The sequence below is a fragment of the Equus przewalskii genome, chromosome 17 (assembly GCF_037783145.1).
Source record: "Equus przewalskii isolate Varuska chromosome 17, EquPr2, whole genome shotgun sequence".
NCBI classification, from domain to species: Eukaryota; Metazoa; Chordata; class Mammalia; order Perissodactyla; family Equidae; genus Equus; species Equus przewalskii.
The window spans coordinates 33,099,293-33,123,962 of NC_091847.1; the positions used below are offsets into that span (position 1 = coordinate 33,099,293).

General features: G+C 34.2%; 1 protein-coding gene across 9 annotated transcripts in view; it reads left to right on the plus strand.

The window, feature by feature from the left end:
• The window catches only part of RIF1 (replication timing regulatory factor 1), a 63,643-nt gene that overhangs the window by 25,519 nt on the left and 13,454 nt on the right, over positions 1-24,670 (plus strand). For 5 of the 9 annotated variants that reach the window (XM_070579752.1, XM_070579760.1, XM_070579753.1 and 2 more), the window contains exons 15-30: positions 228-328; positions 2,278-2,364; positions 2,978-3,048; positions 3,287-3,467; positions 4,832-4,939; positions 5,305-5,454; positions 11,691-11,790; positions 14,616-14,880; positions 15,984-16,026; positions 16,621-16,823; positions 17,394-17,493; positions 18,873-18,992; positions 19,820-19,968; positions 20,355-20,435; positions 20,520-20,562; positions 20,952-24,221. In XM_070579752.1, the coding sequence (XP_070435853.1) occupies positions 228-328; positions 2,278-2,364; positions 2,978-3,048; positions 3,287-3,467; positions 4,832-4,939; positions 5,305-5,454; positions 11,691-11,790; positions 14,616-14,880; positions 15,984-16,026; positions 16,621-16,823; positions 17,394-17,493; positions 18,873-18,992; positions 19,820-19,968; positions 20,355-20,435; positions 20,520-20,562; positions 20,952-24,221 (5,072 nt within the window). The remainder of the gene's footprint in view (positions 1-227; positions 329-2,277; positions 2,365-2,977; positions 3,049-3,286; positions 3,468-4,831; positions 4,940-5,304; positions 5,455-11,690; positions 11,791-14,615; positions 14,881-15,983; positions 16,027-16,620; positions 16,824-17,393; positions 17,494-18,872; positions 18,993-19,819; positions 19,969-20,354; positions 20,436-20,519; positions 20,563-20,951; positions 24,222-24,670) is intronic. The other 4 variants (XM_070579755.1, XM_070579756.1, XM_070579759.1 and 1 more) reach the window with 1 other exon arrangement.

The following is a 24,670-nucleotide window of genomic DNA, read 5'->3' on the forward strand; positions in this document are numbered from 1 at the left end:
ATCTTTATAGCACTCAGCAAATTGTTTGGCTTTCATATATAAAATTTATTTTACAATCATTTTTGAAGTATCATAGCTTTCAGACTTTACTTTTAAACAAAACACTGTTGAGTTACATTAAATTTTTGTAACTGTGTGTATTTTCACTCTTAAAAATACTGTATTTTCACCCCTAAAATACTTACATGTTTAGAACTACCTACACCCCTCCTTTTGCTTTTTGTTAGGTAACAAAAAAGAGAGACCAGGTTCTGAAGTTTTGACTCTCTTTTTAAAATCTTTGGAAAGCATAGTGAAGTCAGAAGTATTTCCTGTATCGAAAACACTGGTAAGTATAACACCTATATGCTGGAATTTAAGTACTGTATTCTCAAATTGCGTTTTACATTGAAGATATTTGCACAGATCAGGATTCTGGTAGACATTTGATATTAAGTATTTATCAGCAATTCAGCCGAGTAATAAATGGCTATTCCATTGACCTTAGAGTCATTTGAAACCTTAGTGAAGTAAACGACAACAGCAACTACAAAAATCTGTCAATGTGTTAAGAAAAATAATAAGCCATATGGAGAAAATAGGGTAAAGGACATGAAACTTGAACTGAAGTAAACTCAGATGACCACTAATTTTGTGACAGAATTGCTGAGCTTCACTAATTGTTTGTACCTTTTAAAAAAATACCTACTAACTATCTCTTGGAGCTTTTGCATTTAATGATTTTGGTATTAAACACCATTTTTGTTCTATATGGTAAAGAAAAAGCAAATTGACTATACCTTTTTTTCCCCTTTCCTCCCTAAAGCCTCTGTACACAGTTGTATATTCTAGTTGTAAGTCCTTCTAGTTCTTCTATGTGAGTCCCTGCCACAGCATGGCTACTCACAGGTGGTGTGATTCTGTGACTGGGAAATGAACCCAGGCCACCCAAGTGGTGAGAGAGCCGAACTTTAAAACCCTTTGGCCATGTGGGCTGGCTCACCAGACTTTTTTTCTTTTTGGGTGAGTAAGATTAGCCATGAGCTAACGTCTGTGCCTATCTTCCTCTGTTTTGTATATGGGACACTGCCACAGTGTGTCTTGACAGGCAGTGTGTAGGTCCACACCCAGGGTCCAAACCCGTGAACCCTGGGCTACTGAAGTGGAGCACATGAACTTAACCACTGTGCCACCTGTACTTTCTGTAATAATCTCCCAAAATTCTTTCTGAGTCTCTTTCCTTTATGTTCTATGACAGTGATATCTATGATGACAGTAGAGCATAGTGGTTAATAGCAAGGGCTCTGGAGCAGAGAAGGTTGAATCTCAGCCCAGCTATTTATTAGCTGAGTGAACTTGGGCAATTTCTTTACTCTCTTGCCTCTTTGTAAAGAGGGAATGTAGTCTTTGTAATTATATGAGTCGATACTTGCAGAGCAATATCGGCCTGGAACAAAAGAAATGAGTTAACAAATGCTATTTACTATTGTCATTAGTGTCTGCTTCAAATGAGAATATGTGAAAGCGTATTTTCACTGGCATAACCCTTTTTTGTCCTATCGTTGTGAAGTTTTACAGTTCAGGTTAATGCCAGTATAGTAATATTTTTGGATAGCTGTTTGGTAAGCTCTTGTCACATTTGAGAGGCGTGTCTTAGACCCAGCTTCTAGTTAGCAGTCCTTTAAAATATTTGCTTCTGGCACTAGTGAGTACATAATTCATTGTAGAAGTTCTTTTTGTACTATAAAATAGAAACAACCTCAAGGGCCATTAATAGAAAAATGTTTGAATAAACTGTGCTCTTCCGTATAGCAGTTAGGAATGTGTCTTCTAGCAGTTAGGAATGTGTCTTCATTTATTAATGTAAAAACTCCGTAACACATTAAGATGAACAAGATCAGTTCTAGAGTACCTCACAGTATATCATCGTTAATGGCATAAAAGAATATGACAGCCAGCTCAACAAGTTATGTTTCTTTCTATTTATATACATGGAAATCTAGGCAGTCTAGAAAAATAAATTCTAAACCGATAGCATTATCCCTGGAGATAAATAAGGATTTTGTCACTTTATTTTTTTATATTTCTGTATTTAGAACTTTTTAAACTAATGCAGATGTATTCACATTAAATATATAAACGTTACTACTTTTGAACTAATGAGAATATATTTACCTTTCATGAATGAGCATTTCTCATAATAAATTGTTAAATTAAAAATGTAATTAATACCGCTAGATTGTCACTAAAGTACTATTTTTGTGCCTGTTTTACAATAAAACCTTTTATCTTTCTTAGGTCCTCATGGAAATTACAATTAAAGGACTTCCTCAGAAAGTATTAGGTTCACCAGCATATCAGGTTGCTAATATGGATATTCTTAATGCAAGTATCTTAAATGTGATGGTATGATTGAAATTAGCCACAAAAGAAAAGTTCCATCATATTTCCTTTTCTTAAACTTAGGTTATAAAATTCTGAAAGAATTGGATTTGGATATGCTGATTAGGTTTAAAGGAAAAAAGTGATAGACAAAGTAATAGATTAATGGAAAGAGTTAAATATGGCACTATTAATGGAACTGTTTTCTTGGATTAAACAAGGGGTTCCAGAAGGAAAGTTTTCTGTTGGCTTGTACGTAATAATAATGCTGGTTACTGTTAAGAATTTTGGAAGCTAGTAACATTGGCTTAATTATGGTGAATTGTACTTAATATCTGCAGGTTATAGGTCCAGCAAGTTTTAAGTTGATGTTCTTTTTATACCTAGAATCACTCACCATTCCTCTATTGCTCATATAGATGGAATAGCTATGATTAAAATATAAAGCGCTTCATTTTTGTGTGCAGTTTATGGAAATAAATTTGCTGTCATTTTTATCATATAAGTAATGTCAAAAGTGAAATTTCTCAAGCTTAAAAGGATCGTATTTCACATAATTGACTGTAGAAAACAAATGTAACAAGAAGATTGACTACAATCTCCCATCTTTCTTCAGGGAACTCCTGCTTTGTTCTTAATTCAATTAATTTTCAACAACAATCTCTTGAAATGTGTAGAAGATGAAAGGTAATTTAAACTGAAACCATTCTTTAGGTCTTTTATCTTGAAAACTTTATGTGCTGAATCAGATTTTTTTCAGTTATGCTATATCATAAATTTTCTAAAAATTAAAAAATTGAAAGGAGACTTGGATTTCATCATTTCTTGTTTCCTTGTCAGTTACTTTTAGAATTTTCTAATAGTGTAATTATTGTATTTTGGCAAAAAGTACATGATAATGCATGATTCACAATTTTTTCTTTAGGTTTTTTCTCAATCTGGAAACACTTGTAGGCTGTGTTCTTTCTGGTCCAACTTCACCACTAGCTTTCAGTGACTCTGTTTTAAATGTTATTAATCAAAATGCAAAGCAGCTGGAAAACAAGGAGCATCTTTGGAGAATGTGGAGTATTATAGTCACCCCATTAACTGAATTGATTAATCAGGTATGATATAAGTCTGCTACATATTTCCCCCCGACTTTAAGAAATATTTTCCTTTTGCTTCTTGTTAGAGCACATGGGGGAATGAATAGAACTTTGAATAGAAGATGTTAAATATTTTTTCCTGTGGAATTGCTAAATTTTCTATTCTTTAGATTAGTTGAGTTCTTTTCATTTGCATTTCCGCCTTATTCAAAAAAGTATAACTTAATGGGGACTAAACAGGTCCATTTTCTCCAGTAGTGATTATAATGCCAGAAGGCTCCCATATGATACATAGAAATTCTCATTTATGTCTTGGATTCTTTTGGTGTTTGTACTGTGGAGAAGAATAATGGTCATCTTGACTAGATTGTGTATCTGTAGGATTCCCATGGTAAAGCCACATTGGTGATTATCTCAAAGTTATATAGTGGTCCCTAAATCAGTAATCTGTTGAGTAAATTGTACATTTAAATACTTAACTAAAGTGGCAATATTGGCAGAGCATGGAGCTCAAGTTCTGTCATTATTAATGGTTCGTCAGCTGCTTTATCAATCTTTAATTGGAAATAATTGTTTCAGAAATATTCTGCTGTAACTCAAAGAAAGGGAAGACTCCTAAGAATTTATTATGTGATAGTGCCCTAGCCCTTATTTTGGCTACTCAAACCAACATACCATTAAACATACTTTTCTGAAAGAAAAAAGTTTACTGTCCTAAGTAGTTTCCCATTGTTACAAGGATAACAGAGGCCCTTTTTGTAAGTCCTTGCTTGAATAGTACCTTCTTTGTATAGTAAAAGAATTTGGAGTCACCTCTGGGATTCTGTTTTAAGATTTAAGCACAATGCATTGTTTCCCGGGGTTGCTGTAACAGAGTACCACAAACTGGTGGCTTAAACAACAGGAATGTATTCTCTTACAGCTCTGGAGGCCAGAAATCCAAAAATGAGAGTGTTGGCAGGGTTGGTTTCTCCTGGAGCTTTGAGGGAAGATCTGTTGCTTGCCTCTCTTAGCTTTGGGTGGTCACTGGTAATTCTTGATGTTTCTTGGCTTGTAGACGCATCACTCCAATCTCAGCCTCCATCTTCACATGGCATTCTTCTGTGTGTCTTCTCTATCCAAATTCCCCTTTTCTTAGGATACCAGTTACTGGCTTAGGGTCCATGCTAATCCAGCATGACTTCATCTTTACTTGATTACATCAGCAAAGACCCTATTTCCAAATAAAGTCAGATTCAGTTACAGAGGTTTGGAGTTCATCGTCTCTTGACCATCTCAATATTGGAGGAGACAGTTCTACTTACTACGCATAGCAAGGTGTTACTACTTATGACTAGAGTTAGATGGTAATTTGTCTAACTTCATTATTTTTCTTGTTTCAGACCAATGAAGTAAATCAAGGTGATGCCTTAGAACATAATTTTAGTGCCATCTATGGTGCACTGACTTTACCAATAAACCATATTTTTTCAGTACAGAAATTTCCAGTGGTAAGGCAATGTCAAATTTTTACTTGAGGAATTTGCATTTTTCTGAAAATATTATTTTACCCTTTATAATGAACTGCTACAGTAATTTTTCCTAAAATAATACTACCTTATGACTTAATTAGCTTGGGGAAAGGAAAATGGTGAAGGAAGATAGAAGTTCCTCTTGACATTTGATAATTGCTGGTACTGTGGCATCATAATAATTCTTCAGTTACAACTCCATGAGGGGGGCAAACTTACTACCCTACGCTAGTCTCTTGTATGACACCTTAAATGTTAGTGTTTTTTAAAATGTTAAAGGTGTATTTTATTAGATGTTTGATATGTAGGTATACGTTTTGAAATTTCTTCTTTATTATTGTTAGACCACCATGAAGACCTTACTTAGAACTTGGTCAGAACTGTATAGAGCATTTGCCCGCTGTGCTGCTTTGGTGGCAACTGCAGAAGAGAATTTGTGCTGTGAGGAACTTTCTTCCAAGATAATGTCCAGTTTGGAGGATGAAGGCCTTTCAGTGAGTTTATCTTGATAGTGACCTTTTTTTGTATTTAAAGGATTCTTTTCAAGTAAACGTAGACAGCATTTGTGAACTATCATTTACTTACTACTGCTTTTAGTTGACATGTGACTAAATTAATATATAAAACAAGTAACAGCTTTAGGAAACAATTTTGTATCTTTGCATTCTAACGTCCCTGTTTCAGGACCATTAACAGTGATGCACTTTTACTTCTCTGTTGTGTACCTGCTTATGCCTGTGCCATTCTAGGTTAACAGTACAGGGACCTTGCAGTCCTGGACTTTACTTTCTCATATTTATATGTTAGATCTTTAAGGTCAATCCTTTGGAAGTTTGTAGGCTTAAACATGTAGGTCCCTTTTTACTCGTCTTTCCCTTACTCAGTAAAAAGGACAACCAATGTCAGTAGTTGGGTATGTATCATTCTAGAATAGACCTCTTTCTTTGTTTTTACACATAATTTACATATTGATACTCATGTGTACGTGAATACAATGTTCTTGCCAGTTGAATTCCATTGTATTTGTTACTCTGATGCATGCGTTTTTTCATCTGAAATCAGATGGATTTCTAGCTCCTGATAGTGGTCCCCATGGTTAGAAGAATAGAGATATCTATCAAGAGCTGGAAATCCATCTTTTCAATTTTTTAACGCATTTATAATATCCACTTTTTCAAAATACTAGCACAGTTCTGATTATTGTGTTTCGATAAGATTTGTCATGGTGACTTTAAAAATGTAAACCAGGTCTTGTCACTTTTCCCTTTTTTTTGGTCACTCTTAAAACACTTCTGTAGCTTTCTGTTGCTTTTGGAATAAAAATCTGAACTGCTTACAGCTGCCCAAGAGGCTTGTTCTTCCTTCTCCAAGGGATCTTATTTAATTAGTTTTGTTAATTTCTGTCATAGCACTTGTTACTTCCTTTTGGGCACTTATCTCAAAATCATTTGTGTACTTCATTGTTACTTCACCCACACTCTGTGAGCTTAGGAGTGTTTCATCTTGTTGATGTGTGTCCGTGGCTTTTATCTGGCATATAGACAGTGAATTTGTTGGATGCCTTTATAACTGTTAATGGAGAAGGTTGACCTTCAGTTTTTGCCTTTTAAATATTGTCTTGGTTAGGCTTATATCTTTTTTCTCTTCTGGAAGAATTTAGAATGTGTCAGGTTTTATAAAATACCCTGTTGAGAGTTTGCTTGGCATTGGTTGGTTACATTGAATTTGTAGATCAATTTGGAAAAAAATCTACATCTTTATAATGTTGAATCTTTCCATCTAGGAATATTTGTGTTCATGTATTTCGTTCTTCTGAAGTAAACCTAACTAACTTCCTTGATTTTTGGTAATTTTAAAGCTATTTTTCAGTTATAAATGGTCCTGCCCACGTCATTGTCATCCCTCTTCTCACCTCACCCTCCCCATACTTGGTTGCTGCTGGAGTATATAAAAGCTATTGCTAATTTCCTTATGTTGAACCAGTCTTTTGTCCTTGGAATACCCTTCTTGGTCACAGTGGAATTCTTTTAAAACATTGCAGGTTAGTGTGTTAAGATTTTTGCATATGTCTTCATTAGTGAGATTGGACTTGCTCATTGTCCAGTTTTTGTATTGTAGAGATACTGGGCTCTTGAATGATTTACAAAGTTATAATATTTGCTGTGTTCTTCAACAATTTAAATAGTGTAAGAAGGATGCCATATCTATAATTATATTGTTCTTTTTTGTCCTTAAGTCTTATTCCCGTTTTCTTGGTTGGACTTGATAATCGAAGGCTTACCTATTTTAAGACTTACCAAAAAACCAATTTTTAAGGGTTTTGTTTGTTTTCTTTTTGTTTTTTTACTGGGAAATATCATCTGTTGCTGGTTGTCCTCTTTTTTTCCCCCCTTCCCCAAAACCCCAGTACGTAGTTGTAAGCCCTTCCTTCTAGTTCTTCTACCTGAGGTGCCACCAGATCATGGCTACTGACAGACGAGTGGTGTGGTTCTGCACCTGGGAACCAAACCCTGGCTGCCACAGCGGAGCAAACCAAACTTTAACTCCTAGGCTGTTAGGGCTGCCTCACATTTAGTTTCATTTTATTGATCATCGCTACATCTTTAAAGCACTTTGACAGATTCTGTCATATCAAAATATAATAACCAGTGGCTGGCCTGGTGGCGTACTGCTTCTGTTCTCGTATTCTGCTTTGGCAGCCCAGGGTTTGTGGATTTGAATCCTGGGTGCAGACCTACACGCTGCTCATCAAACCATACCGTGGTGGTGTCCCACGTTCAAAATATTGGCACAGATGTTAGTTTGGCGACAATCTTCCTCACCAAAATATACATATATATATATATATATATATATATATATATATATATATATATATGAAATAACCAGAATTGTGCCAGTATTTTCTAACAAGAATATTAGAAATGCATTAAAAAGTCTGAAAAGATGAATTTTTAAATTTTGCTTATCATTACATATATACACTTTTTGTTTTTATTTTCTGGATTATTTTTCTAGCTTAAGTCTGAAAGCTTGACTTTTTTCATCTTTTCCAATATATGCATCTAACACTATTCTTATTATTCCTATCAGTAGTCATAGAACATTAATTTTGATGTCTTTATAGCAGGGTTATTTAGAAGGGTGCTTTTCCGTTTAAGAGAATAGTTCATGAGTGTGTATGGCTATTTTATCGTTAATTTCTAGTTTCATAATTGTGATCAGAGAGGATTTTCTGTACAACTTCTAATTTTGGGATCTATCCTCTAACTCTTGTGGTAGTTTTATAATTGTTCATTTCTAAGAGACTTTTGATTCAGGTGTTTACCTGACTCTTGATTTGATGTATTTAAACATGTTTATTATTTATTTTGATGCTATATTGTCATACATAAAGGTTCATGACTATTATGTCTTCATGGTAGTAAGTTCCTCTTGACTGCCCTTTTCATGAATTTTACTGATTTGAAATTAATGTACCATTTTGGGAATTTCTGTCATTTTTTAGAAAGTAACTTACTGGAAAAAAACTTACTGAGTAGTATAGAAAAAATTGCATAAAGCAGTTCATGTGCACTTTAACGAATTGTTATAATGAAACACTTGTGTAGCTGCCACCAAGGTCATTTAATAAGAGCATCATCAGCACCTCAAACTCTGCTGTGTGTTTTGAATCACAATGCCTCTTCTCCCCAAAGAGTAGACTACTATTCAGACTTTTTTGATAATCCTTGATATTTTATATTTTTATGTAAATATAAAATATATATATTTTTTATATTTATACTGTATATATTTGTTTAGCGTTGCCCCTCTTTTGAATAAATCGTATTTTGTGTCTTTTGGGCACAATGTTATATAGTTGGAAGGTTCATCCATGTTGTGTTTTGCTGAGTTTTGACTTTTATTGTTATGTATTATTCTATTGTATGGGTTTAGGATTTTCTTTGTGTATATATTTATCAATTTATTTTAACCTTTCTGTGTCTTATGTAGCATATAAGTAAATATAGGAGTCTGTTTTAATAAGTAATCTCATATATAATAAGAAATAGAGAATATGTTCTTATCGTTAACATCTTTTTAGTTTTTTCTCATTAGATGACATTTTAATTAAGCCTTATACTTTAGAGTTTTCTTGTGTTTTCTATATTATATATCCTGGTTTTTTTCAGATACTACTCTTAAAACTTGTATCTCTCAAATTTGAGGATGAATATCCATAGCATTCTACCATAGCAAGTGAAGACATTGATAGGATATCACTATTCTACAAATTTTTATACTGGCCACCTTTCAGGTTTTGTTTAAAAATGTGAATTTTAGTTAACAGTTACTGTATTATTATAGAGAGTACTATAAAGCTTGGAAAATAAATATGTTTCAAAAATTGAAGCTATTTTGTTGCTCCGCTTTGTTTTTTTAAAGATTTTATTTTTCCTTTTTCTCCCCAAAGCCCCCTGGTACACAGCTGTATAGTTTTAGTTGTGGGTCCTTCTAGTTGTGGCATGTGGGGTGCCGCCTCAGCATGGCTTGATGAGTGATGCCATGTCCGTGCCCAGGATCCAAACCAGTGAAAACCTGGGCCACTGAAGCAGAGTGCGTGAACTTAACCACTTGGCCAAGGGGCCAGCCCTCAGCTTCGTTTGTTGTATTCCATTTTTTTCCTCCTTGTTTTGCTTCACTGTATTTTAATTCCTTTTTTTTTTTTTTGTGAGGAAGATTTGCCCTGAGCTAACATCCATTGCCAATCTTCCCCTTTTTTTGCTTGAGGAAGTTATCCTTGAGTTAACATCTGTGCCAGTCTTTCTCTGTTTTATATGTGGGATGCCTCCACAGCATGGCTGATGAGCGGAGTAGGTCTGAACCCGAGAACCTAGGTAGCCAAAGCAGAGCACGTAGAACTTTAACTGCTTGGCACGGGGCTGGCCTCCAATTTATTAATTCTTTAAGGGGAAAAAAAGGACTAATTGTCAGCAAACTTATATGTATATGACTGATATCCTCTTGTTCAATATGCAGTCAATTGATTAGTAATGGTTTTTAGGTTCCAAAAATTTATATCACAGGATTTTGAAGTAAATGTTCATTTGTTACAATTTCTACTATTGCAAATGCATAGTTTGATACTAGTTTTTTCTTATTATTGTTAGTTAACCTCCTTTTTGTTCTGTAAAGTTACAGGATTTTTCTCTTATCTTCAGAATTTAGATATTTGACCAGAGTGTTTCTTGGGACATCTTTTTAAATTACTCAGTTCTAAGTTCTTGATAGATGCTTTTAATCTAAAGTGCTGTGCCTTCATCTCAGGAACTAATTACCTTGCTTTATTGGTGCTCCTTTGCCACCTTTTTGAGTACCGTTTTAGATGGTTTTTAGACCCTTAGGGTTTATCTTCTATGTCCCTTACTTTCCTTTCTCTACATCTCTTTGTGTTTTGCTTTGGTTTTGGTACTGCTTTCTGGGAGCTTGATATTTCTAACTCTGTCAACTCCTTTGCAGTTTAAATGCTGAGGTGTTTTATAATGGTTCTGTTTTTACATTTAGTATTTTTAGGTGGATATGATTTCGTTTTACCTTTAAGGATATTAGTTTTCTTCTCTTTCTGTTATTAGCTTTTTCTTCATGGATTAGTTGTGTTGGTATTTATCACACTTTCTTCATGGTACTGGTGCTCCTCATGATTGTGCATATTTGTCATTAAAGGTTAGTATTAAACAATATTGGTAGCTGAAGTGTGTTTCCTAACCCAAGAGAGAACCCCTGTTTTCCTGGCTTTGGTAGCATGTTTAGTTACAGGAATCCTTGTAATTGTGAGTGAGAAGGAAGCACCTGAAACTTTTTTTTTTAATGTAAGTAAGTGTGTAAATGATCTGCTGACCTTCATAGATTAACAGGGGCACTATCTTCCTCCTCCTGGCTCTTAACACCCGTTGTGGCAGGCTGTCTTTGGGGGCAGACATGAATTAGTCTGTTGAAGTGGACAAATGGAAGACAACGGAGAATAAAGGAAGAAGAAAGTGCAACTGTTCCAGAGATTTTTAATTTCATTAGTCTTTTAATCACTCATTTGCTTTTTTAACAACCATCAGATCTTTTTCTCAGAACCCTCGCTGTGTCTTCTGTTACTCAGGTTCTGCTAGGAAAGCTCACTGTTTTTGAGGTGTTCTTTGACTCTTGGTGCTGCTGGGATTTCCTTTGTTCTGTTTTTAGTCTCCCTTGCCCCCAACCTTTAAAATAAATTTCCAGAGAAATTTCTGATGTTTCTATGGATTTATTTTTATTTCAGTTGGATTAGAGGAGGAGGAAGAGCAAAGGGCATGAGGGAGCTTAGCAACTTTTTCATTTTTTGTTTTAGTTTTGCTGAGTTTATTGAACACTTGTAATTTTCAGGAGGAATTTCATAAAGAATCTAATTATGAACCTAGCTCTTCCTTTTCTCAGTTTGTTGGTTTGTATGCTGAGTTTTATGGGCATCTAAAGCTGAATTATTTTCCCTAAGTGTTGAGAAACAAAAAGTGGTAGTACTTGGCACAGAGCAGTTAACTGGGAAATATTCATAACCTATTCTTAATGTACCTTTATTTGGTATAAGCTATGACATGTGTGTTGTTATAGTTATATATGAGAGTAAAAGTCTTAATATTTTTTGTTGATGCTTATTACTATTTTTGAAAACTATGTCAGTAGTTGACAGGTCCTAATATAATACTTACCTATTCTTCCATAGAATTTGTTCTTCTTGGATAGAATCATTCATGTTATTACTGTAATGGTTGATTGCATCGACTTCTCACCATATAATAATAAATATCAGCCCAAAGTTAAATGTAAGTATTTTCTTTACCTTTGTTTACCCAATATTTCATAGGCATGGCTGTCTGAACCGTTGTCACCGCAAATCCTAATGGTTTTTCCCACCTCGTTTTACCTACTTTTCATGTTGTATAACCAATGTCAGTTACTGTGCTGGGAGCTCACATGCTCTTTCTTTCTCTCTCTCACACACTACTCAGGAAACATCTTTACTCTTTTTTTATAACACAGAAGGAGAAATACTATCCTATTTAGAGATTGCCTAAGTAATAATAATACAAGTGATTTTACTTATTCCATCTGGTGCAAGGGATTATTGGGACAAAAAACTTTTTGTTGTTTTTGAGGAACATTAGCCCTGAGCTAACATCTGCTGCCAGTCTCCCCCTTTTTTGCTGAGGAAGACTGAGCTAATATCCGTGCCCATCTTCCTCTACTTTGTATGTGGGACACCTGCCGCAGCATGGCTTGCCAAGTAGTGTGTAAGTCCACACCTGGATCCAAACCGGGGAACCCTGGGCCGCTGAAGCAGGACTTGTGATCTTAACCACTGTGCCACTGAGCCGGCCCCTGGACAAGAACGTTTGACATTTGTTAAAGTGTTCTTATTTGGTAGCCTGATTGAGAATAATCATTGACTTGGCATTAAATTGAATAGGAAATCATGACAGCGGTTAATTGGTTATGGTTTTACAGGAAATTTAAAATGATTCTAAAAATTTTTGCTCAGTTTTTAACATTTTAGTTAAAATTGGACAAGTAAAATAGTAATAAGCTGATTTTTAAAACTGCATGTCCTGGTTAATTCTCAATTATATTGTAATAGGCAGCTGTTTTAAATCACTAATTAATTCTTGAAATTTAATCTTCCTACAAGTGATTATATGGACATACTGTATACGAAGTAACCATCCATCCAGTAATGAAAAATGTTGATGTTTAAAGATAGTACTTTTCCTGTTTAAAGATTAGGAACATACTCAATTTCCCTTTAATAAGAAGATCTATCATTGATGAATTAGTGTAAAGATTTCTAGAACATAGAATATTTTTATTTTTTTATTTTTTAGTGTTTCAGTTTGTACTAAATAATTAATATAGAGGAATATGTTAAGTGCCTAAAATGTATTACAGGTCCGAGCATCACAGCATCACTGCCACAGAAATAGGTTGTAAATGTGTTTGAATTTTTAATCTCAGCCCTAAGGCTGAATGGGCCTACTCAGAAAAATAAAATTATCTCTAAATACCATAAGTATATTAAAAGGTTGTATAACAAATAATCTTAGAAATTATTTTGTAAGCCTCTTCTTGGCTTTGAAAAATTTGATGAAGCCAAGATGATGAACCCCTTGTTGACATATTTTGTTACTTCTGCAAAATTAGAATTAACCAAATATGCAGTCTATCTTTGATCCATAAACCTACAATTACAAGTCTTTTGTCTTTTTCACTCCTTGTCTTGTAAGAGGTGTTCTTGCTGTTTAAATTTATGGAAACTGGGAGAGATTTCTAAAATCTGCCAGCAGAAGTTGAGGAGGAGAGGAAAGAAAAATTAGAATAGGTAAAAGGAAGTAGTATTATTTGTGAGTGTGCATCAGGATCACTTTGGGGTTTTTTTGATAACATTTACTGTAATAATTTCAGTTTTCAAGAACATTGCAAGAATTATATACAGATACTTCATATCCTTTACTCAGATTCTTCAATTAACAGTTGATTGCATTTGTCTTAATCCTTTCACACCCCCCATTTATTTATTTTATTCATTCTTTTTTTTTTTTCCAGAACCATTCAAAGTATGTTATAGACAAGCCTTCAACCTGAAACAGTTCCCAAGTCTTGTCTTCATGGTTTATTCTAGTTACTGCTTTCTCTATTTACCTATCTTTTCTAATAGTGAGAAGCCTTATTCCTGTTAACATACGTGTATTTACTGTTCTTTCGATCGGTCTCTTCTGTGTAACCAGTCTCTTGACTCGCAGGCTATCTTTTCAGCCTCAGCATCGTGGCCGAGAATTTCTGGGTGACCTTTCTAGTTTATGGTTCTAGAGAGGAAGGTTGACTTCGTTTTAAAAGCAACAGTTGTTTTTCATTTCACTACCTGATGTTTTTAATTAAGAAGCATTGAATTAGAGTTTTCTCTTAAATCTGAGATGTTACCTTAAAGAATGGATTCTTTGAGGCAAAGGTAATTTTGGAATGGCTGTGCTTTTCTTAACAAGCCAGATAGGGGTTTATCATCGTAGGTAGGTATCTGGAGAGTGAATATAAGAAAGATACAAAGGAAGGTCAGCTGTTGCTTTTAAGGTACATCTTTTTCTTTAAATCTAGGCTTTTGTTCCTTTATTCTGGCTTAGGATTTGGATCTCTGACTTGTTCAGTGTTTATTTCTGGGTTCACTGTTCTCTAGATAAGCCAGGAAGCAATAATTTCTAAAGGAAATTTTGTTGCCTTATTTTAAAAACTGACTTGTAAAATTTTATTCTGGAACCTGTCTTATATAATTTAGTACTTTCTTACAAATTAGTTGTTGAAATTCTGAGACTATAAGATAAAAATTTCAAATGCATTTAATAATTGCTTAGAGAAAATAGATTCATTTTTCTGGAATTGTTGTTCTAGATTTCCTAGTTTTCCTTTGTCTCTTCTTTTGTTTTAAAGATAATATTGTAATGATATTTATCTATTAATGGTATATCATTTTAAGATTTCTGGGTATCACTACAGAAACATGTTTATTCGATGTATGTGTCATTTAAATGTGAGATATAAATTGTAAAGATGGACAGTGACACTTCCAAGTATACTTGTTTTAATAAATTCAATTTTATCTTAGCACCGCAGAGAACTTCAGATTGGTCCAAAAAGAAGAAAGAGCCCCTAGGGAAATTGGCTTCTTTATTTAAACTTATTGTCAGAGTGATCTGTTCTTTCCACACTCTGAGCCTCAAGGAAGTACATTCTGATACTCTCCTTGCTGTCGGCAGTTCAATCACCAGCATTCTTTCCAATGTACTTGGACATATTTCTTTACCTTCTATGATCCGAAAAATATTTGCAACTTTAACCAGACCTCTGGCATTGTTCTACGAAAACTCAAAGTAAGTATTTTGGGCTTAATAGCTGTGAATTAAATGTGTGTAATTTAGATCCAGGTAACAAACTTGTTATCTTCCTTTCAGCTTTGTTGTAGATGATAATCATAACAACTTAGTGGAGAGGGTGCTATATTAAACCATACTTTTGTTAAAAAGATAGTTGAAATAGTACATAAATATGAGGTAGAAATTGGAAGTTTTATTTTGCATGCTTGTCTGACCTTTTCAATTTAGTACTTTTCAGATTTGTTAATACAAATGAGCATACATGTTAGGTGTATGGTGTATGTGAAAGCACACTTGACATACTAATTTGCAATTAAGTATATGGTATGCACTTAATATATTTTATGCATCTTGCAACATACACTTAAGAATTTCATTGTTTTTATTGTCTGCATAGGATTCCATGAAACTTTTTATCCGGTTTCCTGTTGGTGGGCATATATGTTTTTCTAGCTTTTCCCTCGTAACTAACAGTATTACAGTTGAAGATATTTATACATCAATCATTGTTCACATTTGCCACTATTTTATGTAGAGCAAGGTCCTGGAAGTGAAGTTGTTAGTTGAAAGGGTATGCACGGTTAAATTTCTAATCGCCTCCAAAAGTTGGTATTAATTTACATTACCCTTTACAATTGAATTGAAGCAACCAGTGCCTTAAAAAAAAATCTGAAAAATCCCAAATAACAATGTTCTTTATAACAAGCTTGTGTGCATCGATCATAGTACAGTCTATCTTTTATAAATTAAAGTCACAGAGAAAGTTTTAGGAACAGATTTTATCAAGTACAAACAAGAACCACAAATCCATTAATGTTTGCAAATCTTTTTTTTAGTCCTTAAACTTCGTCTGAAATGATTCATGCTTTTTAAAGAAAAGTACAGAAACAAGTAACTAGTATTAATGCTTTGAGTTCTATTCCAGATATTTTTCTGTGATTAATTTTTTAAAAGTAGATTCGTTTAATGTTTGGCGATTGGACATTTATTTGTTAAGTCTTGCGGCACCTTTTTATAGCACTACATATCTTATTTTTATGGCTGCATTATGATATTTTTAGGTTTAACTTTGTAAAATATTTATCTATTTTTCTTCCCAGGCTTGATGAGCTTCCTAAAGTGTATAGTTGTATGAACAACAAGGTAAAAATAGACAGTTGTCCATAAAACGTACTTTCATGATGAAAAAATGTTAAGGTTTAAATAATTGTCTTACTTAAATACAATTCTGTTGATTTTTAAAAGGATTATTATTATACTTCGATTTTTTAATGGATGTTTAATAACATGACATGGACACAATCAAAGGATAGTTTTTTAAAGAAGAATTTAAAATTATTGCGTTAATTCCTGTAACTCATCAATTCGTATCTCATTTCTTTATATATGAGGGTAATGGGCTCTAATGTTTCGTAGATAAAACTTGTGTAGGCAACTGTTAATATCTATTATAATTGACGTGCAAATAATTTTTTCAGTTAATGGAAAATGAGTTTACAATAAGCTGTAATACCAATAATCAAAGTAAATTCACCTGATAATTTGTCAGAAGATAATTTGTTAGAAGAATATATATTTAAGCTTGATGGAAGCTTTTTAAAAAACCCTTTGAATTTTAAAAATTGTAATAGTAACGTGTTCTCTGAGCTAATTTAGTATGCTTTGTGTTTTTATTTTTTCCTGTTTTAAAAGTAACATTGCCAAATGTTACCCTAATAAACTTTTCTTTTTTCCTAGTTAGAAAAGCTTCTAGGAGAAATTATTGCTTGTCTGCACTTCAGCTACACTGGAACTTATGACAGTGAACTTCTGGAACACATCTCTCCGTTACTATGCATAACATTTTTGCACAAGAATAAACAGATTCGAAAACAGAGTGCTCAGTTCTGGAATGCCACATTTGCTAAAGTGACGATGTTGATTTATCCTGAAGAGTTAAAGTATGCTAACAATAAAACTCTTTTATACAGTTATTCTATTGTGATCATGTAAATTGGTATTTTGGTTTTAACATAAACTTTTCCTGTGAGGAATCATTGCAGAGGTTTCCTTAGTTGAAATATTATTCTTTGGAGTACATGGTAATTATTAAGTAATATTCAGCCCTTTGCTTTGGTCCTTAAAGAGTAGCCTTGGTTTTAGGAACGTAAAAAACAATTTAAAATGTTCCTTAGTAAAAGAAATGCAAAGGGCAGGAAATTGATGATTATTAAATCTAGGTGATGTGTACCTGGGTACTTAATGTAAAAGTGTACTTTTGCTTGAAATTTTCCATGATGAAAATTTGGAATATTTGAAGTTTTTAAAGAAAATTTGGAAACTGAAGAGTTTCATGAAAAATTCAGATATTGTCTGTAATTTCTCCCAATTTTGTGTCTTTAGAGTAAGAAACAGTCTTTAAGTTAAATGTGTTTTGCCATTTTATAATTAAAGTGTTCCTGTTAACATATCATCAGTACTCAGCGGTACTACTTGACTCAACCTATATGTGTTTATGTACTTTTTTAAAGACCAGTACTAAGACAAGCCAAACAGAAATTTCTGCTTCTGTTGCCTGGTCTGGAAAATGTTGAAATTACGGAGGAATCCAGTGGACCATATTCAGAGGGAGTAAGTTTGATTTTTTTTTTTACTTTTGAACGGTGTTTGAGTTTTGATGTAATTTTAAAAAGGATAAAAATGTAGAATGTTTTAGTGAGGTAATAAACAAGTAAAACCTGAACAGAAGAGCTCCTTAACATAGGATTTTTCTCTAGAGTCAGTTGTGTGGCCTGAAATACTTTTGTGAATTGGGGACAGTAAATTTCACCACAGATTCTTATGTAAATAATCTCTGGTTCTTATTCATTAATGGTCTTTTTTGGACTACAGTACCTCATGTGTATTGTTTTATGAAGATTGTAATTATTAAGATACATGAGTAAATGTTGCTTTAGATAACAGTAGGAATGATAGTTACTAGTCCACGTCTAAGCAAAAGCTGCCCTTTGTCTTCTTGTTTCTTTCCATTGAATCCCTCATTCCTTCTGTCCATCTTTGCCATCACGTCACCCATTTGGACCAGGGTTACTTTAGCTTATAATACTTTATTACTATCTGAAGATGAAGGAGTAAAGGCCTGGGTACCATCTACCCACGAGGTGGAACATCCTTAGACAACATTTTTCTATTCAACAACAAATGTAATCTAGCTCTTTTTTGTTTAGAATGTATAAGAGAAAAAAAGTAGTATAGCTAGCTTAAGTGCACCCTATTTAGTTTTGGTTTTTGAGTAAAACAAAAATTCTTATCAAATAATTAGCAAGATTTCTTGAGACTGGTTTAGTGTAATTTGGCCTGAAAAAGCCATATTATGTGTTTCAAGTCACATGATAGTTAATATTTTCTACCATACATGCTTCACTGTTTAATGTTTGAAGGTTTTTTTTTTAAAGATTTTATTTTTCCTTTTTCTCCCCAAAGACCTCCAGTACATAGTTGTGTATTTTTAGTTGTGGGTCACTGTCGTTGTGGCATGTGGGATGCCGCCTCAGCATGGCTTGATGAGCGGCGCCATGTCCGCGCCCAGGATCTGAACCATCGAAACCCTGGGCTGCCAAAGCGGAGCACAAGAACTTAACCACTCGGCCATGGGACCGGCCCCCTAGTGTTTAAAGTTTCTATGGCTTTGATTTTTCTTTTAGAAATATTTCCAGTAATAGGAGGGGTGTTTGGGTCTAGTAATTTGATTCACTTTTGTATTATTTGTGTGGTATATCTTATTTTAGAATTCATAAAATTAAAAGCAGCTATTGTATAAGTTGGAGACACCAGCGCTATTCGTTGTTATTGAATTAGATGATGGCTTTCTTTTCTTTGACATAATTTTAGTAGGTTTGAATAATCGAAAGAAATTTGAAATGAGTATTCATTACACTGGAATTTTCAAAATGAAAAGGAGAAATAGAACAGTTGAATTTAATGAAATCACTTTATTTTTAATAAAACAGAGAGAAAATTCACAGTTAAATATGAAGATAAGTGGCATGGAAAGAAAATCAAGCGGAAAAAGAGATTCTTTTTTGACACAAACCAAGGATACAAAAGGAAATATGAAACCACCAGCCAAAGTATGTTTTCCCAAAGTTTATTTAATAGAACTTTTAAAATTAAAATAATATGGTACCTGAGAACATACAGTGTCTAATTGGAAGAAAAAGCTGTTAAAGACTAAATAAAAGATGGGACTGCAGGAGAATAATAGAGTTTGGTCTAGAAAGACTATTGGAATGACTTCCGTGCTTTGGGAGATGTTTTCTTCTTAGTAGAGTTAAATCTGCACAATATTTGACATCCGTTAAGTATAGTTACTCCAAGCAGCAAGCCCCTTGAGATGGAATGAAACTAAGTATGCCTAACTATAACGTGGGTGGCATAAGAGGAGAATATTTTTTAAAGAATAATTCCAACAGTCTTGTAGCAACTGTAAAGTAGAATGAAAACAGTAATCACACTGAGAATTTGTGAAAATGACATTATAGTACCAATGTTACTTGTATGTAATGTAGGGCATATTATTTTTCCAACTTTTCCTTAACGTGACTAGTTCATGCTTCAGCTTGAGAGCTGTAGATGTACTCTCTTCCTGCCAAACCACTTGATTTCTATGCGTTGGCCTGAAAAACATGTTTGCCCATGCTTTGTTGGTAAGCACACACTTGCCTACTTTTTAAAGAGATAGTATTTTTATTTTCTGAGTATTTATTAGAGGCAGAATCAAACTGGGGGACATTCAACTAATTGTTACTAACCGGAAATATTGCATGACTTTGTACTTTAAAATTCCTAGTCATTAATTGAAAAACTTTATCAGCATACTACAAGACAGATTTATTGAAGTATTGGAAAATAACTTGGAAACTCAAGTGTATATTTATTTATTTTTTTCAATTTGCAGTTCAAACCAGAATCAACTCCAAAAACGAAGAGTGAAATGCCTTTGGAAGAAGAAAAGTCTGTTGACTTTGTGTTTATACCTCCAGAAGGAAAAGAAGCCAAGGAAAGAATACTGACTGAACATCAGAAAGAAGTACTCAAAACAAAGAGGTTTGTAGTCTTTTTATCTTGAATTGGGTATTCTGTATTCACACTTAGATTTCATGCAGCAAACTATAACTTTGTGTTTAGAGCTAAGATACTGCGTATACTACATTTTAATGCCAAAAAGATAGCCTGTATGTAACTACGTTTTATACTGTAGAAAGCTACCTAGTACTGTACCAAATGTTTCTAAACCAAATTCTTTTGTGGAGATAGTGTGTGAGGAGAAGGTAGGGAAGATGGTTTCATGGAAAATCTGGAAAATAAGCATCTAAGCTTTGATTTTATATTGTTCTTAAAAGATAATTAGACGTAGAATTCTAAATTTAATTTTCTAATTGTAGGAGTATATAAAGTCTTATATAGAAGTTACTTATATAAATCTTTTTCAGGTGTGATATACCTGCCATGTATAATAATCTGGATGTTTCACAAGATGCTTTATATTCTCAGTATGGTCAGGAAGAATCTATGTAAGTATGGAAGCTGTTGAAGTAACTGGTTTTCTAATTTTTATTTAAAAAGACTTTTCTGATTTATGTACTTATTTATTTCAGGGAAATTCCTACCGTAATTGAAAAATCAAAGGAAGATTCCAAGGTGATGTTTAAGGTCTATTTGGTATTTCATATTTCAGGGTTTTTAGAATTGCCCGTTAATTTTAAGGTTTTATTATATATTTAATATATTAATTAATTTTAAGGTTTATTATATAATCTTTTAACTCTCATTAACAGGCTTTAGGACACTTGTAGTCATTATGTGTGTCTGTGTGTCTGTATGTCTGTTTAAAATAAATATATTTGGCTTTATTGAATATTTATAATTAGACACCCAAATTATTGGGCATCTGCCACCACCTTTGGAATATTGAAAAATAGTGAAAGTCTGTGATTGCCTTTTGAACCACTGAGGTTTTACACTAAAATTTCCCCAGAAAATCAGAGTTGTTTGCTGGTTAATCTATATGTATGTACATTTCTGTGCAGGAGGAACAAATGGAGAGTGACATTGTCATTCCTCAAGATGTCACAGAAAACTGTGGTATGGATGAACGTCTTGAAAAAGCTTCCCTTTCAAATAATGGGTGTGGTTCCATTGAGGAAACTAGTCCAGAAGTACTGGACAGTAATGATGCTGGAAAGAAGGCTTTAATTTCATCGAAGGAAACATCATCTGAATGTGCAGCTAGTGCAGAAAACACTTTTGGTGTCAGCAGTAGCTCAGTTTCTAATGCCACTATTTCTGGAACTCCCCTACAGCCTACAAGTCGAAGGCAATCCTTTATTACTTTGGAGAAGTTTGATGGTTCAGAAAATAGACCTTTTAGTCTGTCCCCCTTGAATAGTATGTCTTCAACTGTTACAGTGAAAAATAACCAAGAAGACACTACTAAAGCAGATACTCCACTAAAAGCGAAGGGAAGAGAAGTGGCTCTTTCAAAATGTGACTCTGAAAAAATAGTGCATGGAATTAAGAGATCAAGCCGGAGGTCGAATAAAGCAGAACAAACAGGGAATAAAAGATCTAAGCCCTTAATGAGAAGTGATCAGGAAAAAAATACGCAGGAATTCATTGATGGCGTGGCAGCCTTAGAAAATAACCCACCTGGTTTGCTTAATCAAACAGAGTGTATTTTAGATAATCAAGTTCATCTTTCTGAATCTACAATCGAGTGTGGAGATACAATGCTTAGACCAACGATGGAAAATGCTATATTATTAGAAAACAATACTGTAGAAGAGAAAACCTTAGGAGCTAATTTGGAATCTAAAGAAAATACACCCCCAGCTGCGATACCAGCGGATCAAATGATAAATGAGGATAGTCATGTTCAGATAACTCCAAATCAAAAAACCCTCAGACGCTCCTTAAGGCGACGTTCTGAAACAGCAGAGCCTACCACTGAGAGCCAAGATAAAGAAAATAATCATCAAAAAAAGGAAAGACGTAAGGAAGAAGAAAAGCCTCTTCAGAAGAGTCCATCACATGTAAAAGATGATGTGTTACCTAAGCAAAAACTGATTTCTGAACAAACCATACAGGAAAACTTAGTTGAGAAAGGAAATAATTTACATGAGAAGACTTTTGGGGAAACCAGCACAAATGCTGAAATTGATGAAAATAGAAGAAAGGCAGACCTTGAGAATACTAAATCTGAGGGAGATGGTGCCCAGGACGTTGCAGATAAGTCCTCTGAGAAACCAGTAATGGGACGAACACGGTATCAAACAAGGAGAGCATCCCAGGGTTTACTTTCCAGCATTGAAAACTCAGAATCTGATAGTTCTGAGGCGAAAGAAGAAGGTTCCAGAAAGAAGAGATCTGGGAAATGGAAAAACAAAAGCAGTGACAGTGTTGACATTGAAGATCAGGAAGAGAAAATGGTGAAACAAGAATGTATAAAAGTTGAAAAGCAGACAGATGATTATAAAGGAAATTCTGAAGTAGACATAGATATAAAATCTCAAATTTGTGAGGAAAAAGACAAAAGTAGTACTATAACTCTTCAAGATTCTACAATATCTTCAGATGTATCTCAAGTTTCTGATGATATATCAAATACTTATGAGGGAAAAAGCGAAGCCAACAAATGTTCAGAATATTCCTTTTCAAATCTTCCTGTACCAGAATCAAATCTAAGGACTAGAAATGCCAGTAAGAGATTACATAAGCGAGATTCTATAGAAAATAACAGTGTGGGAGAATCCACAAATGCAGTGACTCCAGATGTTATTTTGCTTTCTGAAAAAACTCTCCAAACACCTGAATGCCAACACAAGAGAAGTAGGAGGGTGAGGAGATCTAAAGGTTGTGATTGCTGTGGAGAAAAATCACAACCTCAGGAAAAGTCATTCACTGGGTTAAAGAATATAGAAAATTATGATATAAAGGTCAGTGAAACAAAAATACCAGATGTGCAAACACCTGAAGCTATATCAGAAACTTCTAAAGCTAATCTGTACTGTGGGGTAAAGCTTTTAGATGAGCATCATAGTGTGAATTTTAATTTGGGTCTCAAGGAGGAGAATGATACTACTAATAATTCATTAATTGTATCTGAAACTGAGTTGAAAGAAAATACTATTCAAGACTCGCTTCCTTCTGAAATAGTAAATTTTACAGAAGAAATTTATGATACAGATTCTGAGGAAGCAGTATCTGTCGAAAGCCAAGAGCTATCCGATAAAAAATGTAAAACTGTTGGCCCATGTTTAAGTGATTCCAAAGATATTTCGCTGGAATGTTCTACTTTCGAGACCAAAGAAGAAATATCAGAGGCTATCCTGAAAAAAGAACCAAGTATAGAGAACAGTGTTAATATTGAGGCAAATGCTTGTAAATTAAAAGCAGAATCCAATCCAGAAGGAGTAGAAGGTATGGAATTGGATGTAGAAACTGATAAATCTGAAGTTAGCTTTTCTGAACAAAAGAGTGCTGGAGGTGCGGTTTCTGAGGAAAGGATAACAGAGGAAAACTGTGAAAGAAGTGATGAATCTGAAGCAGATGCAGGTGAAAAATTGAATGCTGAAGAAGCAGTAATTGAGGAATTTAATTCAGTTATTGGTCATTCTGATAACACACCTGTAAAAGTGAGTGCTCAGATAGAGATTTCTGAACAAACAGCAGTTGGGGAACAAACGGCAGTTGGGGAACTAAGTGGAGGAAGTGATGAATCTGATCTAGGCTCATCTGAAGAAAGGGATGCTGAAATGGAACATTGTGAAGAAACAGTGATCAGTGAGGTGAATGCTGAAACTGACCATGTTAATGAAACAGAAGATGGAGACCTGACTAGCAAAGCCTCTAAGCCTGTAGAATCCGAAACAGAGAGATTGAATGTAGAAGTTGACAGGGCTGTTCCCAACACACTTGAGGTGAGCACTGAAGAAGGAAAAGTTGACTGTGAAACAAATATGAAACTTAATAGATCTGAAGTAACAAAATTAGGTGACAGTCAAATGGTAGTGCGAAATGATGAAATTTTACAGGAAATTCCTACTTTAGAGAAGATGGAGGAAACAGCACAGTCTCTGAAATCTAAAACAACTATCTCTGAGCTGGCAACAGAAGACAATGATACGTCTCCTCAAAAATTAAGGGAACTTGATCCTTTACTGATGGCAGCAAATGACAGTCCTAGGGGCATGCAGACACGCTGTGTCTGGTCTCCTTTGGCTTCTCCTTCCACCAGCATTTTAAAGAGAGGACTAAAAAGGCCCCTTCAAGAAGATGAGATCTCTTCACCTGTTCACAAGGTAGGGGAATTGAGGATGAATAATAAGTCCGTATTTAAATAGAATATTTTGGCCATCTAGTGAGACCTGGTGAATGACAGAATATTAGACTTCATATGACAACTCATTTTGAATATTTATCATGGCGGCTAGGGATGAGGGCAGGTAGAAGGAAAGGTGTTGAGCAAAGGAGACTGAAACCCTTTAGTTACTCCTTTATTTCGGGACACTAAACTAAAGATCTTTATACAACCATGAATACTTCACCCTCTGCAAAATCAATGGGAATCTTTCATGATGATTTTTTTCTACTGACATGCTCATATGGGTAAACAGATTTAGAAACTGATAAAGCACCTTACCTAGCACTTACTGTGTACTAGGACCTTATGCTATCCATTGTACATTTAAGTGTTTATATAAAATCTTATTTCCAGACCGTATCTAATTAAAAAGGAGAAAACAGTCTC